The 12,406-nt window shown below is 43.2% G+C and overlaps 1 protein-coding gene across 1 annotated transcript in view; it reads left to right on the top strand.

Annotated features, from left to right (window-relative positions):
- The window catches only part of LOC126272930 (lachesin-like), a 2,822,604-nt gene that overhangs the window by 1,073,892 nt on the left and 1,736,306 nt on the right, over positions 1–12,406 (top strand). Inside the window, exon 4 of the mRNA XM_049976227.1 lies at positions 9,659–9,736. Coding sequence (XP_049832184.1) covers positions 9,659–9,736 — 78 coding nt within the window. The remainder of the gene's footprint in view (positions 1–9,658; positions 9,737–12,406) is intronic.

The following is a 12,406-nucleotide window of genomic DNA, read 5'->3' as shown; positions in this document are numbered from 1 at the left end:
TGACACTTTGTGAAACTGGAGTACGTCATGCACAATGTGGTATGCTGTGACCCATGACTAATATGTAAACATGCTGCAATGTCATTCAGTGTCACTCGGCGGTTTTCCTTCACTATGGTTTCAATTGCTGCAATGTTCTGTGGAGTCACAACTCATTGTGCCTGACCTGGACGAGGAGCATCTTCCACTGAAGTCACACCACTTGCAAACTTCCTTCTCCATTCGTAGACTTGCTGCTGTGACAAACATGCATCACCGTACTGAATTTCAATACGTTTCACACCTTCACTACTCAAAAACCGAATAAGAGAACGCTGTTCTTCCCTAGTGCAAGTCGCAAGTCGGGCGGCCATCTTTATACTGATACTGCGACGGTATGTGTGCTTCTGCACTGTGCTGCCACCTACAGGCCATTCTGCACGTTGTTTGTAGCACGCTTACCATCTAACAAGGTAACGGCGCGAAATTTCGAATTGTTATTACAAATTTCAGTTTTTCATTTGATTCATCCCCGTATGATAAAATGCAGCCCTTCTTACCAAAAGGACTATAATCTCCAACGCTCGTACGAAATTAAAGAGAGACACTATGCTGCCCTGACGCCTAATCTCCCATCCTTGGTACTAAAATTGCAGACACAATGGAAACTTTGTAGTGACAGTGGCACGATTTCGCTTCAGTCACGTGAGATTCCGGCAACATGTCTACCGCCTCAAGATGATCTTCTTCATGTGAATATGCCAGTTAGGAAGACGTTAATCACATTTCCTTCAGCTGCCACAGGAGGTATGAAACTACGGAACTATTAGAGTACGAGTATGTGATGATTTCTGGAAACGCTTTGCCTACAAACGTTAAAATACTTTTAACAACAGAAGGCACAAAAATGTATAAGCTCTTATATGATTTTATAAAAAAGGGTCAAATAAGAGCATAGGAAAAGAGAACTTTTCATATGATAATGTAGTAAATATATTAATTTACATAGATCATTTACTTGAGTTTATATGGATATAACAGATAGCTGTTGTTTTTTATGGTCTGAAGCTGGCTGTACGAGTGCCGTCCAAAAGCCATTCATTAAAAAAAAAAACTTATCGCATACATACAGCATAAAAGGAAGGATACTTGAATAAATCATTGGGTAACCTGTGGGTCACGCTACGCCACCTCTAGCAGCAACAGTGATTCTAGCAAGCATGGGCATCGAGTCAGACTGAGCTTCGAGGAGATAAGAGTACGTTGTTCCGTGCTGTTTCCAATCTCTGTTCATCAACCGCAGTGCCTGGTGGGTGATGGCGTGGCATTCTCTCAGTAATCCGTGGATAGACGCTTATAGTGAGTGGAGAACGTGCCTGCCAGGGGAATACTCGAACACTCGCTGTATTGAGGTAGGTGAGGCCTTGCGTTATCTTGTTGTAAAAGGGAGAACTAGAAGACAGCGCACAGCCACCGGCTCTAACACGTCCGAAGTGTAACGCCTGCTGTATAAACTGCAGGCTATGCAAACAAGAGGTGATGGTGTGAAGCCGATAGCCCCATCCTCCCTCCCCACCGCTGCGATCACACCACGTGCTGGTCCGGTTTGTTAATGACGAATGCAGTCTGGCAGTCTGGGACGTTCTTTCCCCACACGGACACAGCCGTCGTGATGCACAACACAGAACCATCACACGTGTCCTGTGCTGTGTAATTCCGTCACGCGCCGGAAGAACTTTCTCACAGGAAGCATAACATGGTCTTGTTGCAGCAAGCAACATTCAAACCCGATCTCTGGATGGGAAACTTGCTGCACAATCTTACCCCACACATGAGGGGTGACACAAAAGACCGTTAGCATTTGAAAATTCAATATACGAAATAATATAGGCAGGGAAGTAAAAATTGACACACGTGCTTGAAATGACCTGGGATTTTATTGAACCCAAAAAAGTTCATAAAATAACCAACAGATGGCGCTTCGCATTGTATAACAGCAATAGATAGCATAGAAATTCATTTTTAGCATACACGATGTTCTTTATAACAAATGCTTAACATGTAGGCCGTGCAGGAATAAAAGTTTCACTCTGCAGTGGAGCGTGCGCTGACATGAAACTTCCTGGCAGATTAAAACTATGTGCCAGATCGATACTCGAACACAGGATCTTTGCCTTAGCCGGGCATGTGTTCTACCGTGGTAGAGAAATTGCCCGTGAAACGCAAAGGTCCCGAGTTCGAGTCTCGGTCCAGCACACAGTTTTACTCTGCCAGGAAGTTTCATGTAGGCCGTGATTCACCAACCCCGTAGCCGAGAGACAATGTTGCGTACAGTACTGTACAGCATATCATTAGGTATAGTGAAAAATTGACGTCGAATGTTGTCTTTTAGCATTCCTTGTGGGGTTGGATGACCGATGTAGATTTTTGGCTTCGAGTAAGCCCACAACCAATGATCAAAAGGACTGTGGCATGGGGACCTGGGGGGCAAGCACGACGAAGCAGCGTCTCTGCACGCATCCCTCACCAAACGATGTGTTTCAGATATCTTTCACACGTGCAGCAGTATGGGATGGGGTGCCATCTTACATAAAAGTCGTACCTTTAAGCAAGTGTTTATCAGCCAGGCTAGGGACGACGGTATTCTACATCGGCGTATCTCGCTGAAAAGTAGCACCCCGCATTACCTTCAGGCAAGTGTTTACCAGACAGGCTAGGGACGATGGGATTCTGTAACTTATCGGGGTACCTCGCTGAAAAGCAGCACCTCACATTTTCTCGATGGAAAAGGTTGCGATCACGATTGATGTGATGATTCCAAACCATAGCTTACCTTTGTCATCGTGCAGTCAGTGTTTCCACGACAGTTTTAGAATTTTCGGTGTCGCAAATTCTGCAGATGTCGGCGTCGACCGACGCTCGTAGTGTGGAATGTGCTTTGTCAATCCACAACACGTCGAACAATCAACTGTCATCTTCGCCCATTTTTTGGAGTGCTCACACCGCAAATGCTCAACGCGTCACAAAATTTGTGGCTATTCGTGATGACGCTGGATTCTGTACGAGTAACATTGCAACGTATGCTTTTGCGCTCATTATACAATTCGCGAAATGTCGGTGCGGCGTGCGACTCCACGTGCGCTGACATCGCCACGAGATCAACCAGCTAAAGTCTCCATTTCTTCCCGAACTGTAAGATCTGCAGCAGCACTTGTGCCTGGTCGCCCACACACGTGGCCGATCGCCTAAACAAGCCGTGGCTTCGAGCTTCGTTATCTTCATATCGACACTTCTCACACGACTTTAACCAGTTCGAATACCCTTCTCATGGCGACAGTATAGTACAGCTGCCGTGGCGGAGTCTATAGTAAAGCTTCACTAACAGCGTCTTTCTGGCAAACCAACATGCCGCGATTGCTGCCGCATGTGACTCCCTCTCTCTGTACAGCTAATTTTACACACAAGTCTCATGCAGCGTCACTGACGTGTTGCTACTCAGTGCCATCTCTTGGACAATTTTTGTGCTCGCTTACGGTTTCAGTGAAACCGCATGTCATTTCAGGAATGTATGTCAAGTTTTAACTCTCTCCTTACATTACTACGTGAACTAGGGCATTTTCAAATGTTGTCGGATTTCTGGAATATCCTGCACCTTATGCAGTTGTTTTTAAAATACTGCAACCTTGTTCTGGCTAAGCTGTGAATAAGCATTCCGCCTCTGTATTTTATCCCTGTTACCGTCCAAATTTCAAAAGAGTAAACTGTAATCAACAATGTCAAAAGTTTTCTCTAAAGCAATGCTTTCTGTAAGTAACGACGTGATGAAAAACACACACTGTTTAAGGGATGGAGCAAATTCACAATTCTGTACCATGCGTTACGTGAATGTAACACATTTACTGTTAAGTCCTTTGGATTACACATACGTATTTACGTTTTTTAGGGAATTTAAAAATTTTGTTTTCAAAAAGTTCAGTAAGTACGTTTATTTTTCAAAAACTGTTTAAGAGATTTCTACAAAATTTTCTCATCTCCCTCCATACAGCAAGCTTGTTCCATGAAGTTTTTTGACTTTATTGAATAGGAGAATTATAATAATTTTTAATTATTTTTCCTTATGTATAGTAAAAATTCATGCAAAATTCCAAGCACTTCGCCCCATATTTCAGCTTGTACTAAGAACTTCAAACTTTAATCTTGAGGCAACATTTATGGGGTTTATAGAAATAAGCGTACAAAAGGTTTATAATTCTAGCGTTCATATATTCTGAGGAAAAGTTATACAAAGTTTAAGAAAGTGGTTTTTCAGGAAATGGGATTTAAAGTTCAACATAAAGTTTTCTCTAAACCACCTTTTCATCTGCAGAGAGACTTTGTAAAACTATTTTTCTTAAGATGTCTTGAGTGAAATTTCCTTCCTTAAAGACCATTCTCTCTAATAACTTCATCCTACCTGCGTTCCCATCATTAAATACAAGACCTGCACCATAAGCTGCAATTCTGAAAACTGTAGTACATGAAAATGTGATTTTCGTATGAGTGAATTTAGAGACTCTCTTGCATTCTGAGTTTTGCAGAGAACACACTTTTTTAGGAGTTCCGAATACGCCACTAACCTGTAAGTGAGTCATCACTTACAAGTTTGCTTGAAAGTAATCCACGGAATCGTTGTTTACCGAGCTAGAATTGAAGTGTTGCTTCAAAAAGTGGACGTGGCAGGAAGATTGCGTCACAATTTTTATTATACAGTCCGACAAATTTGAACTTTGTGTCTTGCTGTGAGATGAAAGTATGAGTTATTCACCAAATTACGTACGCTGATTACGAAAATAAAATCAGAAATGTTCCATTACGTACACATTTTTCTGGAAAGGTATGCTACATATACCACTTTCTATTAACTGGGAAATGACTCAGTAACAATATAAGACGAGCCTGAAGTTTCTTAATAAACAGAAACGAAAGCAATTATTTGTGTTACACAAGATAAAATAAAATGAAAATAGTACGAGAAAGCTGAATAAAGCTTGAAATGTACTTGCAAGCCAGCAACCTTTCCTGCAAAGTGTCCATATGTGGGCTGGTGGTGAAACTTCATGTAGGATGGGCCAAAAGGTTTGGTGACCATCTTCCCTTATATCGTCTTTCCATGGTAGCGATACCTTGGTGAAATAGCTCACCATGATCATCAGGCACATCTGCAAGATTAGGGGAGAAAAAATCCAAATAAGGATGAAGGAAATGTAATTTCAGAGGCGTGTTGCATCCCCATAGCTTGTAACAGTTAAACAGGTGTTTTGCCAGTTCCCTGTAATTCTCAGACATTACGTTTCCCGAGAAACTGCATCATACATCTCTAAACTCAAGACGGACTGACTTCTCAGTATTTGTCAGCAGCTGTTCAAAGGTAATATCTTTCATAAAGTCATGGCCTGAGCACGATGAAAATTCCTTCTTTAATTTTTGTAGTACTAATCGCAGGAAATTTAGTTAGTAAAAATTGAAAACACTGGCCATCTTTGTCCATTGCTATAGCAAAGTTCTTCACAAAACCCAGTTTCAAATCGAGTGGTGGAAACAGCACATTGTCTTTCTCACCAAAGAGTTGATGCGACACATTTTTTCACCAAGATTGAAGATTTCCCTGAAATGCCACTCTTTGATAACATAATGGTCCTAGCTTCCCTACTATCCCAGTAAAACAAGAAACAGAAAAATTTTGTGTAACCAATCTAAATTCCCAGAAGAAGTCCCACGATATTGTAGCCACAACAGATTTTCCATTTCTGATTCTAATAGCCAGTATACCTCAGGAGTAGCCTCATGTTCTCGTAGGTTTTCTCTAACGGAATGGGCCACTGGTGCCAAAGGTTTCTCGTTTCCGTTATGTAAGACAACAGCTTTGAGACTACTCTTTCAGGAATCTACACCACTCTTCCTTATTGCGAATCATCCCAAATTTTTTAAGCAGTCCATTTACTTCATTACAGTATATCAAACTCTTTCTCATTGAGAAAGATGGGGAAAGACCAAACTGTCTATAATGGAATGCAATACTAGTGTCTGGTTGTAACAAGTTACTTTCATAAAGGCAAGATCGAAGTAATTCTGCTCGCCGCTTTGAAGGTTTTAAATCTCTTAGACGATCGTTCAGTTCTGCCTGAGACAATGGCTGTGGTTGTAGCTCTATGTTGCAGACGCCGTGAAGTCAAGATCTTTATGATCCGTTGGTTTGTCGCTACCACCGCCTGTTTCCTCTTCCAGTGTCCACTCCGTTGCTGGTTTTGGAGCTGGGAGAGAATCAGAATGCGGAACTGGGCGAATTGCAGGTTCCAAATTTGGATAAGAAACTGTGGGTTATGATTTACTTAAGACTCCCGTTACTTTCGTTAAACAAAAGTAGCAATCTGTAAAGTGGTAAGTTCCCTCCACTACTGACATAGATGTCTGGGTTCCACGCAACCAGCCCCTTTAAAAACGGAAGCAACATGAGCAACAATTGCGTAGTGCCCAACACTAACCCTCACCTACGTTCGATTCCAAATAAAACTCTCATGCTTTTTTGACGATCGGTGAAATATAATGTCCTCTGGACTTAGTCGTAAACTCGCCACACACATAACAGAACCGATATGATGAATTAACACGCTTCCCAGACATCGTTGAATACAAGAAACACGCGAACATGCAGAAACAATATTCTTCACGTTAGCGAATGTGCACAAGTCAAGAATCGATACTGCTTGACCTCATAGAGAGCCGATAGTCGACTAACTTATGCAACTACAAGTGGCTATCTCCCCCAAACGTTCCCACTCCCACAACTAGGCAATAATATTCCTAACATAACAAAATTTCAAAGCGCCGCGACAACGTAAGAAACGCAGCCTAGCTCAGATAAAAGTTCGTTTCCATCATTGTCATCAGGGCGTTGAACTACATAACACCCATTTAATTCTGTTCTGCAACAAATTTCACTGCCGAACTGTGTTCTTTTTCAGGCACTTCTGACGCCATTTCATCACTGAAGCTTTGTGAACTTAGTGTCTCTGAGTTCCACAAATAAATAATAAATTAACTGAAAATCGACATTTTCGGTAAATTTCATGAACTTCCCCCGGTAGTATATCTTCTATCCAGGAATGTACTTGGGCTCGAACAAACACAACTACACCAAAATCGTGTGAAAAATAATGTAAAGTTCTCTTACTGCACAAGTGATACTCCCGCATCTGCAAAACTCTGCAGTCGTCCGTTACAGGCCTCTGCGTATGACATACCGCATAGCACACTGACCTGCCGGGACGCCAGTCGGGACCAGTAGGAACGGTGCAGTGTGCCTCTGGAGTTGCGTTTTGTGACATTATTTGTGTATTGAAGCGTCAGATTGCTCGGCGATTGGTAATCAATCCTGCTAATGTATTGCGATTGGTTGAGATGAAGTTACGAAGAACCCTTCTTCGTGAAGATGGTATTGGTGTAGAAGACGAATCATTCGCATATTTTCTGGTATCTATTATAGTGCAGAAATATAAACATAAGTTAGAAACAGATACTGTTGTAACACTAACACATAATGATGATGATAGGGATGATAATGACGAACAACTCATTGCAAACGGTAGCGCTACGGCAAGTGTGGGAAGAGGCGATGGAAACAGTGACAGTGAATACCAACCGTCTTCCAAGAAGAAGGTTAAAGCTGCAAGTATCATAACGACATTTGATGACAACACACTGGAGAACATGTATGATGATTATCACGTAAGTGATTTTGACACATACGACAAGCCTCTGAAAAGATACCCTAAACTGAAGTCTAAAAGCAGTATTAAAAACATACTGGATTACGTGGCAAAGAAAAGAGAACGAAACACAGTTTTCAAAGGAAATCGTACACACCTGTTCGAGACCATCAAGGAGCATGTAACGGCGAAATTCGATGAAACTCGAGAATGCGGTTCCGCCTTTCATTATTGGCGTTTACAACATTGGGCATTGCACGTAGCCAGAAATCTCGCTTGTACAAACTTTCCAGCTTCACTAGGATTTATTACTAATTTGAAAAAGGAGTTCAGGATAACATCACACCGTATCACTATGCTCCAAGCATGAAAAGATAAGGATGACGAAGAAGAGCTGATTGAAAGAGCTCGAACGTTTGTTGCTGACGTCAATGAGCATATCACGAGAGAAATCATCGATGTTAGTTCAGTATGGAACTGTGATCAGAGTCAGCTCAACTATGAACTTTCTTGTGACAGAACATTATCCATGAAAGGGGAGAGAAACACTGCAACCAGTTAAATGTACAACACATAGTTATACGACTATGTTGTTATATCAATGGACGGACAATTGGCAGACAAATTCTATATTTGCTTCCAAGGATCCAGTGGAAAGATTGGACCCTGCGTGTCAAGGGAAATAGAAACGCGGTGCCCTCCAAATGTCGTCGTCGATGCAAGTGCGAGTGGGAAGATGGCGAAACAACATTTGAAGGCGTTTTTTCTGTCAGTTTTGAATCCACATTTGTCGAGAAAGTCATTAGTACTTTGTGACACCTGGTCTGGACATAAGGATGAACGAGTACTACTGGAAGCATCTGGCGGAAAACATGTAGATTCAAAAATCATTCCGCTTAAAGCTACAAAATATGCAAAACCTCTGGATGTGTATTTCTTCAGGCAATATAAAATATATGCCAAGGGAGTAACAGACTTCATTAAACTATGTTCCAGTAATGTGCAGTCGAAACTGCACGACAGATTCTTTATCATGAATATGCATTCCGTCATTTACAATCAGTTATCTGCGGGAGTATTACGCGTGGTAGAACGCTGGCTACGATATTGGTGATCCAGCGAACAACTTCAAAAGTGTCACTGACGTGGCGTTCAACACTGATATTATAGAATGTGAAAATACGCCATGCGATCAACTTGCATTTCTTTACTGTGCATTTTGCGTTTTGCAGTCATTCGTATTGTTTGGAGCATTTTATTGACATTCCGCATTTACATTTATAGTTAAGATTGCTGCACTGCGTATGGCATCTACAATTACATCTACAGTGATATCAGAGCATGACTGCAGAGTTTTGCAGAGAAACGACACCCACCAGCACATTCTGAGGTACATAATGGTCCTGTAACCAAACGAACGTTCATACAGATCTGTTTGTTCGAGCCCAAGTACTTTCCTGGTAAGATAGGTAGAATGACTGCATTTCTAACACTTCTCTTAAAGTCATATTCTTATCAGAATGCAAATCTTTGTGTTTCCTTTCAAATTTTTGTTACACCGCCAGTAAAGAAATTTTATATGAGGTTCGACACAGGGTATAGCCATTGATCACGTGTCTGAAGTGGTCTTTCTTATGTGAAAATGGTTAATGGAATTTTTTAATAAGTTTACTCTTTGCTGTGCGACATTTCTTTCTACTGCTGCAACTAGTGCGCCTGAACTCGGTGGAGGCCGGCTGCTGTGACCGAGCGGTTCTATGCGCTGCAGTCCCGAACCGTGCGACTGCTACGGTGACAGATTCGATTCCTGCCTCTGGCGTGGATGTGTGTGATGTCCTTAGGTTAGTTAGGTTTACGTAGTTCTAAGGTCTAGGGGACTGATGACCTCAGATGTTGAGTCCCACAGTGCTCAGAACTCGGCGTGTTTGTTTCAGGAGGTGATCTACGTCTGAGCCGAGCCATGGCTCACGTGTGGGCGTGCGTGCTGACGCTCTGCAGCGTAAACTTAGTTGGTGAGTACACACTCTACTGGCCGCCTTGCACTCTGCGCTCACGCCACACCAGATATCCAGGCATTTTGTTTTATTCCTGCGCACCACACAAAATTCTGTAAGAACCGAAAAGTTACCTTTACAACGACGTAAGATTTTAGCTGCTGTCCCGTTTCAGTTATCAGTACGGAAAAACAAGGGATCTATGTTCTCCACCTCAGGCAGTGCACGCAATGAAAGTATGGTTTCTTAAAATAGCATTTATAGGTGAAATTTCCAGTTAATATTGTCCCGGGAAAAGGCCACAGTAGTGCTATTTTCGCACACTTACTTACTGACGTATTCCATACGCAGTGGCTTTGCAGAAGGTAGTACTGGTCAAAAATAAAAGAAGAGTAGTTGTGATCATATGTCCTGAAATCACTAGCAGCGCTTACGAGAAGACACTTTAGGCAGAGAGGCATATGGTTACCAAATATCTTGAGACATCCTACAGGCCTTCTTCGCGATGGATCACACACTCTTTCAAATTCACCTGGCACATTTCGGACTGATTCAAAAGCGTTGGTCACATACTCGTGTAAAGTCTGCACATTGACGATGAGTTATGCATACACCAATTGCCTTTAAATGCCTAGATATTCAACGTAGTTAGGCCCATTGAACGAGAGGGTCATTCACGCGATCCCCTTGACCAGTCCATCGCCCCTGAATTGTGGCAGGGTATAGGTAGCACAACCTCAACTAACTGATGTAGTAGATAGCTGCACTGTTGTGGCTGGAATCAGCGCCGCCATCTGTGCCCTGCGAATAGCAACAGTTCAGACATGCGCAGTGAACTGCAACAGTAAGACGGGCTACATAACAGAATACTGTACCTTATTCGTCACAGGAAAAACAAAACATATCTCAACACGTATTTCTTCCCTCCTCGGAAGAAGAATGGTCAATATTCAGGGACAGGGACGCACATTTGAAACAAAAGACTCCACACGGACACTTTGCACAAAATTGCGACGCGTCATAGAGTCAAATCGCCCATTGTCGTCGTAACTGCCGTCTGCTTCACATCTCCTGTGCAGCAACCTACGTAAATTTAAGTATTAACTGTGTTTTTCTTACTTGTCACTTCTTTTTCCATTTTTTTTCTTTTAGGAAGCTTCAATTTTCGAGTACTAGTAATAGTGTTCCATAGATTTAGTGTTTGTTTTCAATACAGTGCAGTGACAGTTAGTGCTTATTCATTGTTTCCAACAAGAAGTGTCTGGTAACCACAGTTTAGTCTGCTATCAGCCGCCTTTAGTGAATTAGCAGTCTAGTTAAAAGTTGATTAACTCTCTACAGTAAATTGTTGACTTCTTAGGATGGATAGGATGTGTGACTGCTGTGTACGGACGCAGGAGGAGCTGGTCACTCTTCGCGAACAGCTGAACGTGCTGATGGCCGCGGTCAGCCGACTTCAGGCTGCTGCCTCGGAGTGTAGCGGCAATGAGGAGTCTGGTGCGTCCAATGGTACACCCCAGGTGTTACATGCTTCACCCACGGTCCCTGCTGTTGAGACATCTTCGCGGGTACTGGGCGCGGTTGGGCCACCCTCTCCCCAAGCGGAATGGTGGGTTCAACGGCGTTCGAGGCGCACGAGGCGGAGGGTCAATGTGTAGCATCGCCCGCTCTGCCTGTGGCTGGACATGTGGCCGCTCCTTCAACAAGGTCCGAGCAGGCACACGGGGGGAGAGGTTTATTAGTTACTGGGAGCTCCAACGCTAGGCAGGTGATGGAGCCCCTTAGAGAAATAGCGGAAAGGTCGGGAAGAAGGCCAGTGTTCACTCTGTCTGCTTGCCGGGGGGTCTCATCCGAGATGTGCTCTGCAGGCGGCTATAGACAGCACTGGGTGTAACCGACTGCAAATTGTTATGTCGGCACCAGTGACACCTACCGTCTGGGTTGAGAGGTCATCCTCAATTCATACAGGCGGTTGGCGAACTAACAACATCAATGTGCTAATAGTAAACTGCAGGAGCGTCTATGGAAAGGTCCGAGAACTGCTCTCATTAGTAAACGGTCACAATGCCCACATAGTACCAGGGACGGAAAGTTGGCTGAAACCAGATGTAAGCCGGCCGCGGTGGTCTCGGCGCTCAGTCCGGCGCGGTGGTCTAGGCGCTCAGTCCGGAACCGCGCGACTGCTACGGTCGCAGGTTCGAATCCTGCCTCGGGCGTGGATGTGTGTGATGTCCTTAGGTTAGGTAGGTTTAATTAGTTCTAAGTTCTAGGCGACTGATGACCACAGATGTTAAGTCGCATAGTGCTCAGAGCCATTTGAACCATTTGAACCCGATGTAAACAGTAATGAAATTCTAAACTCAGATTGGAATGTATACCGCAGAGACAGACTGGTCAGTGAAGGGGGAGGCATGTTTACAGCGATAAAAAGTGCCATAGTATCGAAGGAAATTAACGGAGCCGGCCGAGGTGGCCGAGCGGTTCTAGGCGCTACAGTCTGAAACCGCGCGACCTTTGTAGGTTTGTTTTCAGCGAGATATGTTCCACAACTTTTTGTGCTGTCTTCAGTGAGTTTGTCTATTTTCCTGCTGGCACATTTTTACATGTTAACCTTTGAAGAAACTTCCGTTACAAAATATTTACTTTTGTAAAATGAGCGACTATTGACAAATGATCCTACATTTGTTA

This window comes from Schistocerca gregaria, chromosome 5, assembly GCF_023897955.1.
Source record: "Schistocerca gregaria isolate iqSchGreg1 chromosome 5, iqSchGreg1.2, whole genome shotgun sequence".
Lineage (NCBI taxonomy): Eukaryota > Metazoa > Arthropoda > Insecta > Orthoptera > Acrididae > Schistocerca > Schistocerca gregaria.
This window is presented reverse-complemented; position numbering and strand designations above follow the sequence as displayed.